This window comes from Oryza brachyantha, chromosome 9, assembly GCF_000231095.2.
Source record: "Oryza brachyantha chromosome 9, ObraRS2, whole genome shotgun sequence".
In the NCBI taxonomy this organism is placed as follows: domain Eukaryota; kingdom Viridiplantae; phylum Streptophyta; class Magnoliopsida; order Poales; family Poaceae; genus Oryza; species Oryza brachyantha.
In genome coordinates, this window is record NC_023171.2 from 6,605,258 (window position 1) to 6,626,194 (window position 20,937).

A 20,937-nucleotide genomic window follows, 5' to 3' on the forward strand; every position below is an offset into this window, starting at 1 on the left:
AAAAGCTAGCTAGCACCGAGGTTGACCAGGCCATGCACGTTAGACCATGCAATCCAAGCCAGCCATGCCTTGCACCAACCAGCTAGCTAGCCATCCATTCTTTGCACGTAGGTATGCATGCAGCCATATACACTTGTGCATGCATGCATCCATGTACATACTCCTTCTTCTTTTCTATTTTCTTCGCGAATATCCAATGCGTCCACACGACGTTCGTTTTTATATATGCTCTTGTGTCCTACCTTATCACCTGACGCTCTCGACCGTGCTAGACCCCAACTCCCCCTGAGTTTGATCCCGGTCTGTCGTTAACCAAGGTTGACCCCAAGCACCTGCACACAAACAATCCGAACCATCGTTTTGTGGGCACAGATTTTACGACCTGACCCTCGTTAGTTAATACACACGCTTCTCTCACACTTACCAATTTTTCATTACAATTAATCGAAACCGTTTCACACAATGTAGCATATCATACAGTGATTCATCCATTCATCTTATTCCGTAGTTCAGTTTTAATAATGCTCATAGCTGAGAAGGCTCTTTCTACTGTTGCCGTTGCAACAGGCAAAATCAAGGCTAATTCAATTAACCGATATACCAATGGAAAAACCGTGTGCCTATCACTCTGAACCATCTTTACAGCTAGATTACCAAGGTCAGAGCAGCTTGAAAATTCTGGATCAGCTCTCACATCATAAATGAATGTGTCAAGTTGGTCTCTAAGGAGAATACAAGCATATTCAGAGAAATCAGCCGCATAAATCATGGCAAGTTCAATTAGCTTTTCTTCACTGTAATTAGCAAAAGAATTCCTTGGATCAAGGCAAGCAATGCATCTCAATAGTTGAGTACACCTTTCAGCAAAACTGAGAAAATTACCTTGCCGTCGCCGGCCGCCGCCCTTGCCGTCGCGGCGTCGCCACCCTTGCCGTCGCCACCTCGCGGGATCCCGCCGGCCGACGCTGCCCTGCCGCCGCTGCGCGCTGCCCGCTGGCCCGCTGCCGCCGCACCCGCCTCTCCTCCCGCCGTCCCGCGCGCCGCACCTTGCCGTAGTCCGTCGAGCGCCCGAGCCGCCGTGGCGCCGTTCGCCGCCGCTGCCCGCTGCCGCAGTCCGCCACTCCACCCCTCCGCCGAGCGGCCTGAGCGCCCCAGCCGCCAGCCGCTAGGAGACAGAAAAGAGAACGAGAGCGACTGAGGGAGAGAGAGGGAGAGTGAGCGAGTATGGGCTGCGAAAAGGCTAAGGCCTGACTGGAGCTGGCCCAAACCGAATGAGTAGGGCTGAATGTACTGGGCCTTTGCTATTTTCAGGAAATACCTGGGTATTAGTAAAGGAAAAAAATTTCAAGAGTGGGGCTTGGGCCCAAGTTGCCCCAGGCCCAATTCCGCCCCTGGTTATGCCCGATCTTATTATTGAACCTTTGTGTTGGAACTTGGGAGTGGCGTCAACTGCTATAGAATGCCACTAATAATATTTACGTTATCAGTGCTCTGTGGCAGGTTGGGCATAATATTTTTGAACCAGTTGGTAATCAAGCGTTCAAGTTCATAGTGGGACAAAACCGATTTCTTTGTTGGTTTGTTGTGTGTCATCCTGACGGAGGTGGCCGGGGTTGCGCTACGCCCCGCGGCGGCGCGCGGCGACGGCGACGGCGACGGGGTGGTGACATGAGAGGATGTCGCGGCGGCGGTGAAGGAGCTCATGGATCCAGGGGAGAAGAGGAGCGCCGCGCATCGCCGGGCGAGGGAGCTCCAGGCGCGGCGGCGGCGCTGTCGCCGCAAGGGGCGTCGCGCCGCGCGCTTACGGTGGTGGTCGGCAAGTGGAAGAACGCCGTGCAGGAGGAGCGTTGAGTCAGTCCATCACTTGCTCACTTTCAGCTCCGTATGAACTGAATAATGATGGTTCGGCAAATGTCAGCTGTTTGTAAACAAATTTGGTTCGAGTTTGGATGGTGATTTGAACCGCCAGTTGGAAAAAAATTCTTCGGATGCTTCATTTGTTTTTGACAAAGTTAAACTGATCCCTTCGTTTCAGACAAAAAAAAAAGAAGAAGAAAAGAATTGGAAGCAATTTTCGTGCTCCTGAACCTAAATTTATGCATCAACTTGCAGCGTAAACAAACTTTGAGCTACCGGATTCACTGTACAAGCTCCAGAGACTCCCAAATGTCTTCACTAGGTCGTTATCTACTGAAATGTTTGGACATGCTCGTCGCTGTGTAACCTGCAATTAAGTAACGAGAGGCAATCTCAGACTCTCAGTTGAATTGGCAAGACGAAGAGGTGAATCACTACTTACTAGAGAATGTGAACTAGACATGTCAGCTGAGTGACTGAAGAGGTTGGGTGTTGTATGAATGGTTTTTCCTGTAGCCAAATGGACAAAGGTGTTGCAAAACCATAAAATTAAGAATACAAGCGGACAGTTGGACACTGTGTACCTCCACTGTTTTTAGAATAGTGGTAAGTTGAATATTTTAAACTTTTTTATTAAAAATTTCGAAAAGATCGATCGCATAAGAATAATGCTACTAGATTTACCATTAAACGAGCTATAATAAAATACATATTTTTTTAGAAAAACAACTTATTTTTATAAACGTTGTTGATTAAAACAGTAAATAAAAAATCCAAAAATAATTTATTTTACGACGAACAGAGTATATATTTTTGTTTCATCACAGTGTTACGATGTGAAACAGAACCAATGCTGATAGTATCTTAGACATCAAATTGGTCTCTAAAATTTATCAATATCAAAGTTCGGTACTCATATGTATTGGCACGAAAATAAAACACATTTAGGTGCTCTGGCAGCAACTTTTCAAACTGAAGGTGAAACTGAATGAAACCCATCGGTCAAACTTGGAACTTGACTGTGAACCAAGGTTATATCTACCGCGTCCCAAACTCTCCCGCCATCACACTTCACGCCTCACGCCCCATCGATCGACCTCCTTCCCGCCAACGCCAAGGCGCCAACCTATTAATCTCCTCGCCGGCAACTCGCGAGCTCATCGCCCCCAACAATGGCACCGCCTCGCTACGCCCGACTCCTGCTGGCTATCCCCGAATTCGTCCTAGCCGTGATCCTCTGCCACCTGCCACGTTCAGCTGCGTCGCCGTCGGCGTCGTCCGTTGCTGCCAGCTTCTCCCCGTCTCCTTCACCGTCGCCGCTGCCTCTGCGTCCGCTGCTGACGCAACGCGGCGTGGTGCCGCCACGGGTGTCGGAGCTGCCGGCGAGCCCGTTCACGGCGAAGGCGGCGTTCGTCCGGTACTGGAACCGGAAGGTGCACAGCAACCGCCCGCATCCGGCGTTCCTCTTCGCCAAGCTCTCCCCGCTGTCCGCGCCCGACGCGGCGGCGTTCTCCGCCCTCGCCGCCGCCGGCCAGCTCGGCTCCAGGATCCGCGCGTTCTGCGCCGCGGCGTCGCTGCTCTGCCCTACGACGCCGGCGTCCTCGCCGTCGAAGTCGTCGTCCGGGGAGGGGCCCGCGGCCGCCTCCTCCGACGGGGGCGGTGCTGCTGCTGCAGCCGCCGCTGCTGGCGGCGGCGCGGCGCCATTCAAGAACTACGAGAACGGCAACTTCAGCAGCTACGGCAACAGCGGCGGCGGCGGCGCCGATCAGTTCGCCGTGTACTCGGGCGGAGAGACCAGCCCCGTCGACTCGTTCCGCCGGTACGGCAAGGGCTCGCAGGGGCGGAACGACTCGTTCACGAGCTACGAGGCGGGGGGCAACGTCGGGACCGCCAACTTCACCTCGTACAACTCCGGCGCCACCGGCGGTGCAGGAGGGTTCTCAACCTACGCCGGCGAGACCAACACTGCGTCCGTGTCCTTCGCCAACTACGACCACGACGGGAACGGCCGGTCCCGCGAGTTCGCTGCGTACACGCAGGACGCGAACACCGGCGAGGAGAGCTTCGCCGCGTACGGGAAGACCGCGAACGGTGCCGCCGAGTCCTTCAAGACGTACGGCAACCACTCCAACTCGATCGCCTCCGGCTTCCTCAACTACGGCGACAGGGCGAACGGCGCCGCCGACACGTTCTCCTCATACGGCGTCAATGGAAACACCCCAGAGAACACGTTCAAGAGCTACGGCACCGACAGCAACGCCGGCGTCGACGACTTCAAGGGGTACAGGGACGACGCCAACGTCGGGAACGATAGCTTCACGTCCTACGCGAGCAACGCCAATGGCGCCGCCGCCGGCTTCGAGAGCTACGGCAAGTCGGTGAACCCGGGGAGCGTCACGTTCAAGGGCTACGGCCTCGGCTCCAACCCCAACCACCGCATCGGCTTCACGCGATACTCCGGCGACAACACGACCTTCAAGGCGTACTCCAACGACGGCGTCGAGTTCAAGGAGTACCAGAACATGTCCAAGCTGGAGGTGTCCAAGCTGGAGGTGGTACCGACGGCCGCGCGCCGGCTGCTGCCGAGGTGGTCGCCGCAGCCGGGGAAGTTCTTCCGGGAGCAAGACCTCATCGCCGGAAACCGAATGCCAATGCCAGACATCGCCGACAGGCTGCCGCCGCGCGCGTTCCTGCCACGGGTCATCGCCGCGAAGATCCCGTTCGACGCCAGCGCCGTCTCGGCGCTGTTCGGCGCGGCGCCGGGCACGGCGATGAGCCAGGTGGTGTCGTCCACGGTGGCCGAGTGCGCGCGCCCGCCGAGCCGCGGGGAGACGAAGCGGTGCGCGACGTCGGCCGAGGACGTCGTCGACTTCGCCGTGGAGACGCTGGGCGACAACGTCGCCGTGCGCGCCACGGAGTCGACGGCGGGCGGCGGCGGGGAGGTCAGGCTGGGCAGGGTGGTCGCCGTCGGCGGCGGCGCCGGCAACGCGACGCGGCCCGTCGTGTCGTGCCACCAGAGCCTGTTCCCGTACCTGGTGTACTACTGCCACTCGGTGCCGGCCGTCCACGTGTACGAGGCCGACATCCTGGCCGTCGATTCCGGCCACAGGATCAACCACGGCGTGGCGGTATGCCATCTCGACACGTCGGACTGGAGTCCGAATCACGGAGCATTCATCGCGCTTGGTGGAAAACCGGGTGAGATCGAGGTGTGCCATTGGATCTTCGAGGGAGATATGACTTGGACTGTGGCCAATTGATGGCGTTGATGCGATTTGAATTATAGACATTTCGATTGAATTATATATGTATGTTGATTCTGTTTAAAAGTAAGAAAGATTTTGATCTTTTTTTTTTCTGCTGAAAGTGCACACCTCAAAATATGAATTTGTCTGCATATCGTTTGATTTCAGTTTGACTTTATTCTGTAGTCATGTTTTACATTTTGTGGTCGTATATACTTCATCCCTTCAACTCTCATAAAGCAGATGATAAAGCAGATTGCTTAGTTGTTTAATTGTTCCAAGTTTTGTCCAACACTCAGTGCAAGCATATAAAAAAACATTTTAAGTTAAAAACAATTTGTTTCAATGACACACTCTTAATTAAAGACAGTACTACTTCCTACCCAAAGCGTAAGATTTGCTAACCTTATCTATATTCATATAAATGCTAATTGATCTAAACATATATACATATCATGTATATGCAGTGATTAATAAATAAATCTAAATATAACTAGAAAATTTTATGATATGCTCACTCCAATCACTTCACTTTTATATAACATTTAGGACATAATACTTAATAATTTACTGTAGTTTTGTTGTCCAAACCATCGAATAATATTAATTAGAGGGAGTAGAATGGAGAGGGAGTAGATGGGTTGGTAAAAGTGGTGGTTTGGAAGCACCTTGTGCATGCTGAAGGATATGTGGCACTTGAAGTGTCCTTGTTCGCTAATCCTTACCAAAAACCTTGTAATGCAAGTCCGAACCTGTTGGGGAAAACAAAGTTGACGATTAATTAGCAACCTAAATTTCTTAATTTGCTACCAAAATCCATCCCAGACAAGAATAGTTTAGGTGCAGTTTTAGAGGGTTATCTTTTGGCTTATTAAAAAAATCAAAGGACATATTTACAAACAGAAAATAATATACGTGCTCACGGCGATCTAAAAGCCAAGCCTAGAAAATAAACTACGATAAAAATCTCAAAATTATTTACCCCTACATACTTCTCCTCCAAATCAAACGCACCAGGCAATGTATTATCTGCTTATTTGGCTGCGGGTTCACTGGAATCTAGCACTTTAGATGTAGATGCAAACTGCCTAGGTTGAATAGGTGTAAGAACATACAAAGGCTACGCTATGGTGGCAGTTTTATGGTTTTAGCGTTATGATCACATAATACACTATAGGAGTCTATTCAGCATGCATTTTATCCTTGTACATCTCAAACATATCGACCAGTTGTGATTCAGCAATAATCCTAACATCCTCATTGAACACCTTATTCAAATGGCACACTGTAAGAGTCTGTTGCTTGCTCCAACTTAACTCTAAGCCTAAACTTAACATCAACAAGTTCAGCGAAAAAAATACCATACTTAACATCCCACTTCTGCACATAACCCTTAGTATACCTTCGCCTACTCTCGGAATCTCTCGACACATAATCTTAGCATGGATGAAAACAATGCCAATTCCTATTGGAATGCCAATTTAACCTATCGAGTCAAACAACCACATCTAATCGACGCACATAGCCCTTAGTATACATTCGCCTACTCTCGGAATCTCTCGACACATAACCTTAGCATATGGATGAAAACAATGCCAATTCCTATTGTTATGCCAATTTAACCTATCGAGCGAGTCAAACAACCACATCGAATCGACCAAAAAATTCCTACATTACAACTGCTTACCTTGTGTCTTATTGCTCCTTATCCATCGCGGCACTAGGCATGGGGTCCACCCCTCCGGTTACATCACCTATCCCCGACAGCGAGTCCATTCCTCTACGCCTCGTGCTCATGGATGCTGTCGCTACTCCCAGACATCATTGTTGCCACCACCAAACCTGCCACCTTCAACTAGGGTTAACACTGGATTGGAGAGTTCGGTGAATGCAACGAGTAAATCCCCTTTCCTGTCACCAGTGAGTGCATGCCCTGCTTTCGCCACCGCTAGATGCCGTCGTCGGTGCCGCTACAACCGCCTCCTTCTCCTAGGGTTAGGAATGGATCAGGGAAATGGTGAATAGAATGGCTCACCTATCGGCGCCCTCCTTATAGACACACGAGGGCATTTCTATCAATACGAGATATTGATAGTGAACTATGGTCAAGAAACCCGATTTTGGTGTAGATAGTGGCGTCCAAGCGATTCTTCAAAATTTGTAGCGGTATCTATGCAAATAAAGAAATTTTAATGATATTTTTCTATACTATTAAATTTGTAATGGCATGAATCTAATAACAGAAAGAAATCAAAGTCCAGAACCACTCCCCCAACAAAAAATCCCTACCAAAAACAAAAATCCAAAGTCCGAAAAAACAAGTCCTAACATATTGTAGATCCACTGATCCATCTTCTTAGTTTGAGCTTTGGGAACACTGCCCTGGTGGATATGGATCCTCTATTCTTACTGTTGTGTGGTAAGAGAGGGTGACATATGGGCCCACTGCATATAGTGCCCACATGTTAGCTACGGCCACTGCCCAGCAGACAATTCCCGCTGTGCACTGGTGCGATGTGGACCAACTCTTGAGGAACAGATACACAGGACCTAGGCAGCATGAATATCGATGCATGGTCAAGCAGGAAGAAGAGAAAGTTTTCAATAGGGGCGGAGTAATTTTTTTTTACTTAACCTTTTCATTTGTGCATTAACTTAGTGACTCCCTTTGATCTTGAGAAGTTGTACTACGAATTGACACAATATTTCAGACAGCTCTGGCCACACATTTTTTTTTCTTGGGCCGAATGGGCTTGAAATTGAGGAGAGCGATCGATTGGTTAGGAGATAAACATTGGGTTGTCGTTTGTGGGATGTTGGCAGCTGGAGCCTAGAAAGGAACTGCACGCGTGCGCGTGACCTAGTTTCATCACGTCAGACAATCCACGTCAGCTACGGGTTGATTTTTTTTTCTTCCTTTTCTTTGTTGCTCTTGCTTAATTCGCTGGTTTTGTTATGGCGATTGGGGAAAAAAAAAGGAATTGAGAAACATGCGTATCTGACGTTTTAACAGTGTTTGTCTTTATTAGTTTTCGATTTCCCTGCTGCTACAAAGACGTTAAAATCAATCTTTTAATCCTTTTAAGTTTGACTAATTTTTTTAAAAAATATGTCAACATTCATGACACCAAATTAGTTTTATTAAATAGAATATTGATTATAATTTGATAATATTTTTATGCTAAAATATTGCTATATTTTTTCTATCAATTCGATCAAACTAAAAATAGTTTGACTTAAAAAAAATCAAAACATCTTGTGATATAAAATATATGGATTACTAGTTAAGGTGTAACCGTTGTTGAGCAGGCTGAAGCTAGGTGGATACAACTTGTGTGATGCTTATTCAAGTTGATGATTGTCTTATGATTTATGAAGCTTCCATGTAAACACCACCCTAGGTGCATGACCTTGCTTTGCAGTTGGTGTTCCTCCCAAGGATACTTAAGTCAGAGCTAATTATTATATATATACTGTACTTTCCACCAACATGCCGAAATACAGTGGAATATTCCCCATTTATAATGATGATGATGGCGATGGTGGTGGTGATGGAAAACCTAAAACGTATTCAAACAACCTATTTGAAAATTTCGTTTTCTTCACAACTCTTCCATCTGAGATTTTCAGTATGCTACAAAACAGTGGTCATGACAATTAAAGCTAGGGTGATCGAACCGGTGAAGGCAGCCCTGTTCTTCGTTGCACCACAAGTTAAACTGTCCAGGATGGGGATTTTGAAAAGTGAGGCAATAGGCTATATAAATACATGAACCCTCGATCGACCTCTAGAAGCAGTCTCGATCATGTCGAGTTCAGAGTCGTCGTCGTCGTCGCTGAAGGAGCAGCTCACAGAAGCTGCACGCCTAGGAAATGTTGCCCTCCTGCGGCAGCTGCTGCAAGGCGTCGAAGCCGGCGGCGAGCAGGTCACCGCCGGCGGCGCTCCGGCCGCCGTCAGGGCAGCCAGTAACAGTAGGATTTCCACTCCACAGGAACCCCGTAGCTCCTGCAGCTCCTCCAGCTCCAGCTTCAGCAGGCAAGCCTTCTCTCTTTTCCTTTTCTTTTTTTTTTCTCCTTAATTTCTTTTCTGGTAGCAACACTACGCTATATATTGTATGATGTTTTGATTTGTTCATGCTTATAGAATTTTTCGTTCAAGGTCGTCAATCTTGAAAGAGGACAGGAAGTTCCTGTTTCGATTTATGATGAGATTTGGCACATTTATTGAGAAGAAAACCAGGGTCGAAAACTTCACAAACAAACACACTGTTAATTTGGGGAAATCGGGAAAACACATATGGGGTTCCAAGAAACAAAACCCTTGCGACGGCATTACTGAAATTTTGCTTCTTAGTTGAGCTTTCTTTAATTATAATTAGAAGATATCTTGAGTTACCGTATTTTTCTAGAGTGATAACTAAGTACCTCAAAGTGCTAGAATTTACTGTTCAAATTTATGTACCTCTAGATTTTTTTTTTCAACAGCCATAAAATTTTCACTGTTGCATATAATTCCCTCGAAATAAAGAACTCGCATTCATACTGCTGATTTGTTGGTTTCTCTACTCGCATTCATACTGCTGATTGTCGGTTTTTCTTGGGTTTTTCTTATTAGTGGCATGTTAAGATATTTTATGTTTAATTCGTCAACAACAACAGCGCGATTGCGAGTTTTTCTTTTCTTTCTGTGTATCTTGCGGCGGTCCATATGGTTAATTTCTTAGCCTTTTCCTTCTCTGATTAATTCCTCAACGCCTTTCTTAGATTTTTCGTGTTTTCTTATACTGTTTTTCCCTATTTAAAAGCTATGTCATCATAAATCGAGCTAATAGTATAGAATTGAATTTCAATATTTGACGGCATACCTAGCCTGTAAATAGAAAAATTATCAGAAGACAAGAAAGCCAAGGTAAGTCCTTCAATTCTGGCACAGGAATTTAAGCTTAACTTTATAAAATTATTACTATACTATACTAATATTTAGGGTACCTCTAGAACAGAGAAAGGAAAAAAAAGGGTTTTGGAAGGAGCAGAGTATAAAACAACAATTGAACACATGAAAATATAGAAATAGCCGTTTGAATATACCGTTTGAATGTACTGTTGGAAAAACATAGGCGTTTGATAAAAGAAGCTGATTGGAAATTTCCATGAGGTTAATTTCCTCCAAAATATTTTTGTCTTGGGCTATTCCATAATTTTATTGGATCGTCGAAGTCTTAATTTTTTTGATACGACCACATAGGAATTTTTTAAGGGGATATAAATTCCATAAAACTTCTTTGTCTTTCCTATCAAAGGGCGAACCCTTGTCATGTTGCAAACAAACCAAACAGTAGATGTAGCTACTAGAAGAGAATAGGCCATATATAGGTGAAATACCGTGAAATTAATTAATCATATTCATTGTCAATGGCATATCTTGTTCCATGAAGCAAAGGTGTGATTATTTAGCTTTTTTCATAAAAAATAATTTATGAATAAAAACTTTAGCGATCTAAAAGTCAATGATGAAAAATAAAATTCAGTAAAATAGTTTGTAAATAAAAATTTTATATACATATTCTTAGCGAGATAAAAGTCAATGATAGAAAATAAACTTTAATGAGAAAACCCTAAAATTAACTTTAAATTTAAACTTAAAAATTTAAATTTTGACTTACAACTCTAAACCGACAGTGTGATGTAAAACCATGGATGAATACTACAGGGCACGTGCACTTATTTGCAGGCTGCTTTGGACCATGCACCTTGTGCACGTTGCATTTTGTTTATTGACAAAAACACAGTATAATCAGAGCACACGCTACAGTATACAGGGCACGTGCACTTTCCTTATCTTATGACAAGAAAAGACAACTAATTTATCTTATCTTCATCGAAGAAAAATCAGTTAGCTAGGTGTCTTTTCCTTTTCCTAGAGCACATAAGTGATACAGTAGTATTTTTATATTGAGAAAAATTCATTCCACGTCCCTAAAAAGTCAACTGATCTCCCCCGTGTAGTTGACTTTTGGTCCATTCCTATGATTTTTTATTTTAACCCCTTACGTATCATTTCCATGCATTGACCGTTTGTTCATTTGAGAAGTCCATTTTGCTCGTATCAATGGAAGAAAAACATACTCCCTCCATTGATGTCGACTTCTTTATACACGTTTGACTATTCATCTTATTTAAAAAATTTATATAATTATTAATTATTTTCATATCATTTTATTTATTGTTAAATATACCTTTATGCATATATATAGTTTTTCATATCTTATAAAACAATTTGAATAAAATAAACGGTCAAATGTTTATAAAAGACGGAGGTAGTATAATATTTCAAGGTCGTCAATCTTAAAAGACAAAAGGAAGTTCCTGTTCTGATTTATGATGAGATTGGGCACGGTTCTTGAGAAGAAAACCAGGTTCAAAAACTTCCCAAACGCACTGTTAATTTGGGGAAATAAGGAAAACACATATGGGGTTCCAAGAAACAGAACACTGAAATTTTGCCTAGATCATGTTTGTTAAAATTTACGTGCCTCTAGATATTTTATCAACAACCATAAAATTTCTCGTGTTGCATATTCTCTTGAAACACATTCATACTGTTGATTATCGGTTTCTTTTGTTTTTTATGAGTGGCCTATTAAGATATTTTCCGTTTAATTCTTGAACCACAACAGAGCGTTCGCGAGTTGTCCTTGGCTTTCTGCATATCTTGCGCCGGTCCATTTGGTTAATTGCTTAGGTTTTCCCTTCTATGAACAAGCTCTTTTGTTGGCTTTTTCTGTGTTATTATAATGTTTGTTTCCTATTTAAAAGCTATATCTTCATAAATTGAGCTACTATTATAAAATTGAAATTCAATATTTGACTGCATAGCTAGCCTATAAATAGAAAAATTATCAGCAGGCAAGAAAGCGAAAGTACGTCCTTTGAATGTACCTATACCATAGGAATTAGACGAGAGAAATTGGTTGGAAATTTCCATGAGGTTAAACTTTCCTCCAACATGTTTTTATCTTGACCTATTCCATAATTCTATTTGATCGTTAAGTTTTAATTTTTTTATAGGAACGCATAGGACTTTTTTTAACAGGATTTAAATTCTATAAAACTTATTTGTCTTTCCTATTAATCAAAGGGGAACCCTTAATTATCATGTTGCAAACAAACCAAAATGTAGATGCAGTTAAGAAAAGAGGATAGGTCATAGGTGAAATACCTTGAGATTAATTAATCATTTTCATCGTGAATGGCATGCCTTGTTCCAAGAAGCATAGACCATAGTCTGTTCGTGACAGTGGAGAAAATGATAGATGAATATAGGGCACGTAAACTTATGTGCAGCTTGCTTTGGACCGTGCACCTCGTGCACGTTACATTTTCTTATTGAAAAAAAACTAAGTATAAGCAGAGCATGCTATTTATTATATACAGGGCGCATGCATTTTCCTTATCTTAGGACAAAAAAGACTACTCATTTATCTTATCTTCATAAAAGAATTTTTCAGTTATGTGTCTTTTTATAGAGCACACAAGTGATCGTATTTTTTCATGAGAAAATTCATTCTGTGTCCCCGAAACGTTAACTGATCCCTCATAAGTTATGCTTAATTACTCTATTGTTTGCCCTTGATTTTTTTTGTTTCATCCCTTACATACCTTTTCTATCCATTGCCATTATTTGACCGTTTAATTCATTTAAGTCAATTTTGCCCATATCAATGGAAGAAAAATATAGAATATTATGGACTACATCTACATGGTTGATTTTGTATAATTTTCTTGCATCCGACTATTATTCATGATTTTATTATGCAAGCTATTTATTCAACGCAAAGATCAATATCGATAATGATACAAATTTTATTTATATTTTTTATTAAAAAGTATCTGTAACATACTTTGTGATGCAGTACGACAGATTTTCTACATGTAGTATATCTTATCGAAAATAAATGCAAGTTGTTATTCTTACTATTTAAAAATGCTGCGCAAAATAATACTTACTCGTATGACAGTCACAAAATAAATTAGTATATTTCTAAAGATAGATTATACAAATTTATATATTTTTACATTTTGATGGGTAAACCCAATTGTTTACCCTATTAATTTAATGGTCAACTAGTGGTTAACTAACAACAAGAAAATAGAATGGATTAAAACAAATATTGAGGGGGCACACAGAGGAGTGTGTAAAACTCAGGGGTATACCAAGGATAGCCTAAATTTTATATATTTTGCATTTGAAATGTATTAAAGCCAAACTATATATTTAGTCAGTATTTTGAGAAGTTCAAAAGGTGCAAAATTATAAAGTGGCTGTAGTGACATAGAACTCTGATCGGAATTTATTCAGGTCTCTGTTAATCAAAAGGTGCAACTTCAGGGATTGCCTAGGTAAAATTTGCAAGAAAATGCATCCCCATATCAATCAGTTTTGGATGGTACAAATTGCTTTGAAATTTGTGCTGCCACACAAACTCTACCTTACCATTGCATGTCCACCCTCACTTATCCTACTATTAGCTCGATGCTACGTTGCTTCTCTCGACTAGCATGTCACCCCATTCTCATTAGTGCCAGAATGTGCCAATAGTGTCGGTGAGGCCCCGTCAACCGTTCTCCTCCCCATGCTCTCCCCTCCCTACCTTTCCTCCTTCCCAAGTGACATGTTGGTGAGGTGTCCCATCCTATCGTCTTCTTAGTCTCTGGCCAATCCACGTCATTGAAGACACCACTACTTACCCTCTCCCCTCACCCTTCTCGTTATGCTTGTCCCTGTCCATGTCCACCGCCCACCGCTGATCCCTCTAAGAGCAGGTACAATAGCAGGCTATAAGCCAGCTATAAGCATATTTTAAAGAGATAAGAAGAGAGAGAAGAGAGGTGGGCTACTAATTTGTAGCCAGCTGCACACGGGTTCCAAGATAAAATATGACTATGACATGTGGGACCATGTACTGATATTTTGTAGGTAACTATTGTATGAATTAGCTATTAGATTGGTTATAGATGAATTAGAACTAGTAGTTGGCTATACTATTGAACTTGCTCTAAGCCCGAAGCCCCCCTTTACCTCCTAGTACTTTGCCGCCAATCCAATACTAACTTAAAGGCCCTCTCTAGGAGTTTGGGAATGTTGTCGGTGCTGGAGAAGATGATGTCCCCAGAGATAGAGGAAAAGGACACTAGAGCACGAATCACGAAGCAAATCCTATCGTCCATAATCTGTAAGATTTGAGGATGGATTTTTTTTTTGTCAAATGAAGGTTAGGTATTTCCAAAAATATAAGTGGTTGTTTCGGAGATTTGATGATTCTCATCTCATCAGATAGGGAGCTGATGATTTGCCCATCCTAATCCAAACGGTGAGTCGAAAGAGGACCAACCATTTTAGTATGCTGCCGAAAAGAGGTGTCTAAAGGCCAATGGACATAAGTCAGATACAAGATTTATTCTAATATAGCCAAAGACTTGAATTATGTGAGTAGCAGAAAGGTATTAGAAGGGAGTCTTGTGAGAAAAAAATGACAAGTTCTATGGGCTTTTATATTTAGTGCAAAATTTCAAAATACCATATTGTTAACATGTTTTTCAAAACTACTCCTAAATTGAATGATTTATATCTAGCTATCTTTGTTGGGCACAGCCAGGTGACCGAAGCGAGAATTGGTGATAGAGATCCAGCTTACGATGATCCTGAGATGCATCAAATCAATCCTGGATTCCTACGAAAAATTTCACCGGACGGAGGCTCTCTGCTCCATGTGGTGGCAGCCAGCGGGGACAGACAGAACCACAGGGATTGCGCCATGGCGATCCACGAGAAGGACAAGACACTCCTCTTGGAACGAAACGACGACGACGAGACAGCCCTGGACTGTGCAGCGAAGGCTCGCCACAGCAACATGGTCTTGCATCTCCTTCACCTGGAACGCGAAAGCGATCAATCGGCGAGCGATGCTGGTGCTGCAAGGGGGAAGGAAATCGTGGAGAAGATGAACGGGGAATGGGAGACGGAGCTGCACAGAGCGGTGAGGCAGCGGGACGACGGTGAGCTGGAGCGTTTGGGGCGGGAAGACCGCGGCCTGGCGCGTGTTCCGGACATCCATGGCATGCCTCCGCTGTACCTCGCCGTCTTGTTAGGTTACAGCGACATTGTTGAGAACCTAATCTCAGCCTTCGGTGATGATCTGTCCTATGATGGACCGAATGGACAAAATGCACTACACGCTGCCGCTTTGAGAAGTGCAGGCAAGAGAGTCAACACCATGTCACCAACCATGCATGTAACACACTTAGTAAAAAAAGTTAATGGTTTTTTACTTGACATTTTTGTGTTCGATCGATCGCAGATCTTACGCGGATAATTGTAGAGAGAAGCAGTCCTCTCAGGACGAAAGCTGACTGTTCCGGCAACATACCTCTTCACTTCGCAGCATCAGTTGGAGTTAAGGGTATAACAAGCTCTCTGCTTGATGGAGACACAGGTCGCACCGGGAGGAGGCCAGACAAGAACGGGATGTACCCCATACACATCGCTGCCTCTGTTGGCGTAATGGATCCAATCTACTCGCTGGTGAAGAAAGATCTGTCTTGTGCCACGCTGCGTGATGCTCATGGTAGGACGTTGCTTCACATCGCCGTTGAGAATGGCAAGTGCAACGTAGTCAAGTTCGTGTGCGATGAGCCGACAGGAATTTTCAAGGACTCTCTGAATATGAAGGACGGTGATGGAAATACTGCGTTGCATCTGGCAGTCAAGAAGAGAGACAAGTTCATCTTCGGCCATCTCTTGGGGAAGAGGGATGTGGAGCTCAACCATGTCAACATGGAGGGCTACACACCACTCGATCTTGCGAGCAAGATAAAAGTGGAGCATCCCTTTGCCTCTCCTCAGGTATTCAGAAAGTTACTCCCCCGGTTATATGGTACTTGTTTTTTTAAAAAAAAATATATGGTGTTATAATATTTATAAAAAAGATTAACAAATCTTATTGAATTATCTTTCAAGATTGTCTACACATAAAGTCTCCATGCTTACTTTTAAAGTAAATATTTTAAGAACTATTAATAGTAAGGTTTGCCTTACCGCGGAGAGCTCTAAAGCCGCCTCAGAGCAGAGCGCGATTATCATGGTTTTTGACTGTTTCTCGCCGCGATAATCGCACTCTGTCGGCTTCATAACTTTTCAAAATTATCGTGATAACCGAAGACTAGAGCATCTGACACTTCGATTTTTTTTTCTTTTTGACAGAACCCGACAGAATGGATGATTAGGGCATTAGCTCATTCCGGAGCTCAATTCAGTCCTCGTCGACACGACGAGTTCATCAGCGCTAACAACTCCGAAAAGAGGCAAGAACACGGGGCGAAGCTGGCGGAGTCGACCGAAAGCGTGCTGGTTGCGTCGGCGCTGATCGCGACGCTGACGTTCGCCGCGGCGTTCACCATGCCGGGGTCGTACAAAACCGGCGAAGCCACGCCGGCCCTGGGCGCCCTCTACGGCTTCAAGGTCTTCCTCGTCGCCGACATGTTCGCCTTCTACTTCTCCGTGGCGGCCACCTTCAGCCTCGCCGAGTACGGCAACCGGCGGAACGTGGATCCGCTCGTCCGCTGCGCCTACGCGCGGCGCTCCGTGTGGCTCTTCCACGTCGCGCTCAAGAGTGTCATCGTGGCCTTCGCGTTCGGCGTGTCGGTGGTGATGTGGGAGGTCTCCGCGAGCGCCATCGCCATCGTCGCCGCCGCCACCGCCGTCCTGGTGCTCTACGGGAACGTGCCGCTCGCGCACGACTTCAGGCTTGTGCGGGTGATGTATCGCAGGTTCGGCTTCTCCCGTTCTTGGGACCTGCGGCCTTCCACGAGCTCTCGCCTGGGCTGGACGTCATGGCGGCTCACCAACTTCGTCGTCACGCTGGGATGGAACCTGGTGAAGCTTTTCTGGGTGTATGGCCTCATATTTCTGGTTGCTTACATCGCTCAGCTGAGGCAGAAGAGTTGATGCTTATGCACTCATCTTTGTGATAAACTTCTCTGTGGGATTCACATGACATCGATCGGGTTAAATTAATTTGTATTCGTTTTTTCTTGCATTGCATTCGCAATTTAAATTGTTGTTCGGATGGTCACACTCTGGTTAGCGCTGAGCGGGCCATCAGAATTTTATTTTCTTCCATGTTATTTGTACCAATGAACTTACCAAATGTATAATGCTTTAGTGCTCGTTCAGAACACAGTATTGGAAAACATTACGAATAAGAAAAATCGTAGGAATATCATAAGAATTCACCGTGTAAAATAGAGAATTAAAAAAACACAGAAAATAAATATTTAAACATAAGTTTAGATAGATCACAAAAAACGTAAACTTTTGGAGGGCTTGAACCAACAACTAAAATCTTCGCATGTTACAGAAGGGCAAACCAACTAACTAGCTGGGTGGCCCATGCAAAATTCATGGCTAGATTTTCTTTATTTTTTAATTATTTTTAAATAAACTATTCCCTCTGTTCCAAAACATAAGCATTTCTAGCACTCAAATTTTATCACAATATCAGTGTTCTAGATATGACATACCTTATATACAAAAAGTAATGAGTCCCCCAGAATACCATGGGAAACAGTTTTTAGCATCCACTCATATGCTTGCATGCTATATAAATAGTTATCAAAATATTAAAAAAAATTGACAAAATAGATTAATATGAGTTATATCACTCCACAGACATGCAAATTTAAATTCAACTTGTACCAGTTGTAGCAAAAAAAACAAAACTGAAACTAAGTATAGGCATATTCATAATTGTTTTTGTTATTTTTGCTACAACTTATATAAGTTGAATTTAAACTTGCATGTTTATGGAGTGATATAACTCATATTATCTATCTTGTCAAATGTTTTTATATTTTTTTGATGACTATTTAGATGGCATGCAAGCAACGAGTGGACATCCACCTGTGTGGATAATCCATTATCCCGTGCGGTTCCGTTATATCGACCACACGGGATAATGGATTATCCCATTTGACTAGCATGTTCTATCCCGTGCGTTTGGCCTAGCACATGCTAGGCGTTTTACATATCACCCTAAGTCCCAAGTTTCATATGTCACAACTTTTGCATATAGCAAATACAACATCTCACAATTTGAAAAAATTAACATCTCACACATCAAAAGATGAACATTTGTAAATACCACATCTCACAATTTGTACAAATATTAAATTGGCCGATGTGGTCGGTGCCGGTAGCGGCTTGGTGGAGGCCGGTGGCGCTGAGCGGGAGGAGGTCGACAGCTTGGGGAGGGGGAGGCTGATGGCTTGGGGGAGGAGGCCGGCGGCGTCGTGGAAGCCGACGCCGAGGGGGAGGAGGCTGGTGGCTTCTTGGTGGAGGATATTGGCGACGGCTGCATAGTGGACGCTAGTAGCGGTCATGGAGGAGGCTAGCGGCGGCGGCTTGGTGGAGGCCGGCGTCTTGGGAGAGGAGGTCTCATGGAGCCCGATGCCGAGGGGGGGAGGCCGGTGGCTTCTTGGTGGAGGATATTGGAGGTGGCTACATCGTGGACGCTAGCAGCGGTCATGGAGGAGGCTAGCGGCGGCGGCTTGGTGGAGGCCGGCGTCTTGGGAGAGGAGGTCTCATGGAGCCCGGCGTTGAGGGGGAGGAGGTCGGCGGCTTCTTGGTGGAGGAGATCAGCGGCGGCTTTGTCGTGAAGGCTGGCGGCATCGTCGATGTCGTGGGCGAGGGGGAGCGGAGGGGGGAGGTCGGCGGCAGCGAGTGGGAGGAGGAGAGGTGGCTTGGGGTAGAAGTCATGGCGATGGATCTAGGCATCGGCGGCGGTGAGGGCGAGGAGGAGAGGAGGCGGTAGCGACGAGGACGAGAAGGAAAGGTAGCGGTCGGGCTGGAATTTTTATAGGCGCGCATCGTCGCGTGCGGGCATCTTAAAACGACCGCAGGGGAAGATGCATTTTTCATGCGGTCGTCTTAACCCAACCACACGGGATAATGCGATTATCCAGTGTGGTTGAGTTAAGATGACCGCATAGGAAAATGTATCTTCCCGTGCGAGTAATGGCCGACGCCGGTTTGCCGATTTTTCCAGGCGGCGCCACTTATGGTCCGCCTGGAAATAAAAGGGGTCAGTGTCCAAAAAATCATTCCTGTAATAGTGCTACGAATGCCAGAAAGTATTATAATGTGGAATAGAGGGAATACTTCGGAAACTATATGGTAGAAAAAGAAAATTGTACTCAGATAAGAAAAGCCAAATAAGTCGATCTAAGTATGATTCAACCTAGAAATGCATGTAATCCCTTAAGTCGGTTTTGGCTAATTGAGAATGATTACAGGACTAATGTATTTCATGAGTGACTAGCAAAATACCCATGCTTTGCTATGGAAATATATCACAAAATGTTATAGTATTTTTTCTCAACTATATTAATATCACTCTGTTTGAACCAAATATGGACTATTCCATAATATCAGGAAATATCATGGGCTAATTTACAAAAGAACTGTAGAAAGCAGTGGGGTGGCAGATTCACTGTCACCACTACTAGGGATATTTATATGTCATGAGTGATAAGCATGCATTAGTTTTCTTAAAGTTGCAAAGTGGATAAAAATAACCCTCAGAGCAAAAGAGTTGAAGTGAAAGCAAATTAAGCAAAGTTTGAAAGATAGAAAATCAAGTTGCCTGAAATTACATGTAGTAGGATTTTCTAGGACGAAGTAGGATAGTCCGGCCTAAGAAGCAACACGAGAATCTCCGTGATGCAGGACAATTCAGTTGAGTTGATAAGGGCATTTCAGATCCAAGTTGGACAGTCCGACTAAGCCATTGTCTAGGTGATTTTAGATAGTTATCGGTGCAATCACCTTCAGTCGGATATTTGGGCGTAAGTCGGACAGTCTAACAATGCTTTGTCTTAGTTTTGTCGGACAATTTTCAACGAAGTGCTTGAGTATACCGGATAGTCTGGATTGAGTTAGACTGTCTGGATCTTTAAGATATAATGATTGTTTGGTAAATGACCATTAAGAAGTTGTAAAGAAATGGATTGTCTGACTCTATGCAAATCAATTGTTTTTACAAAATGGTCACATACGGCTAGTTGTTTTGGTTTTGGCCTATATATATACACTTGATTTGCTAGACTCCTTGAGAGACTTTTGTTCCTCCTACCCCTTACCCTGAGAAGCTAAACAATTGTTTAAGAGCCTTGAAGAGAAAATTGAAGATCATTTGTCATAGGATGTAGCCACATGTATTTTTGTGTTGTATCTTTTGAAGGCTAAACTCCCACTGACTTCTCTCTCTTTGTATTCTAAAGCTTGTGTGTTGTTAGTGAGTGGAGTTGAGAATGTTCAAAAGTTAAGAATTGTGATATGAGACTAACCAAAGGATGTGGTTGTCCAAGAACCCTTGTGAAGATTCAGTCTCATCTTCGGATCGGAAGAGATCAAGATAGTAGAATCTAGGCTCTGTCTTGGTGGTTGCTCGGCAGAGCAAGCTTGATTGATTGAGGGGAGTAGCATTGCATTCGTCGTCGTCCACCACCCATCGCCGGCCTCCGCCTATGCCCTTGGCCTCCTCCCAACGCTGGTGCCATGGCTCCCCGCGCCGGCACCGCTGACTGCCTCGGGCCGTGAGAGAGAGGAAGAAAAGGTAAGAGAAAGAGAAAGAAAGAAAAAAGAAAGAGAGAGAAAGAGAAAGAGGGAGAGGAGGAGAACAAGATACTGACACGTGGGGTCCAGCTGTCATAGATTCAGAATAGAGAGCGTGGATAGAGAGATTATTGGAGTGAAAACGAATTTGAATGGCCAAATGAA

The 20,937-nt window shown here is 44.3% G+C and overlaps 2 protein-coding genes across 2 annotated transcripts; both read left to right on the plus strand.

The window, feature by feature from the left end:
- Positions 1 to 3,000: 3,000 nt before the first annotated feature.
- On the plus strand, positions 3,001 to 5,245 carry LOC102714673 (BURP domain-containing protein 14-like). Its single transcript, XM_040527806.1, has one exon. It carries the CDS (start codon positions 3,030 to 3,032, stop codon positions 5,115 to 5,117), a length of 2,088 nt encoding a protein of 695 aa, XP_040383740.1. The 5' UTR covers positions 3,001 to 3,029; the 3' UTR covers positions 5,118 to 5,245.
- A 3,663-nt stretch (positions 5,246 to 8,908) lies between these two features.
- LOC102714950 (ankyrin repeat-containing protein At5g02620-like) lies at positions 8,909 to 17,317 on the plus strand. Its single transcript, XM_015840816.1, has 4 exons — positions 8,909 to 9,068; positions 14,736 to 15,359; positions 15,461 to 16,005; positions 16,363 to 17,317. Exons 1-4 carry the CDS (start codon positions 8,909 to 8,911, stop codon positions 17,104 to 17,106), a joined length of 2,073 nt encoding a protein of 690 aa, XP_015696302.1. The 3' UTR covers positions 17,107 to 17,317.
- Positions 17,318 to 20,937: the final 3,620 nt, after the last annotated feature.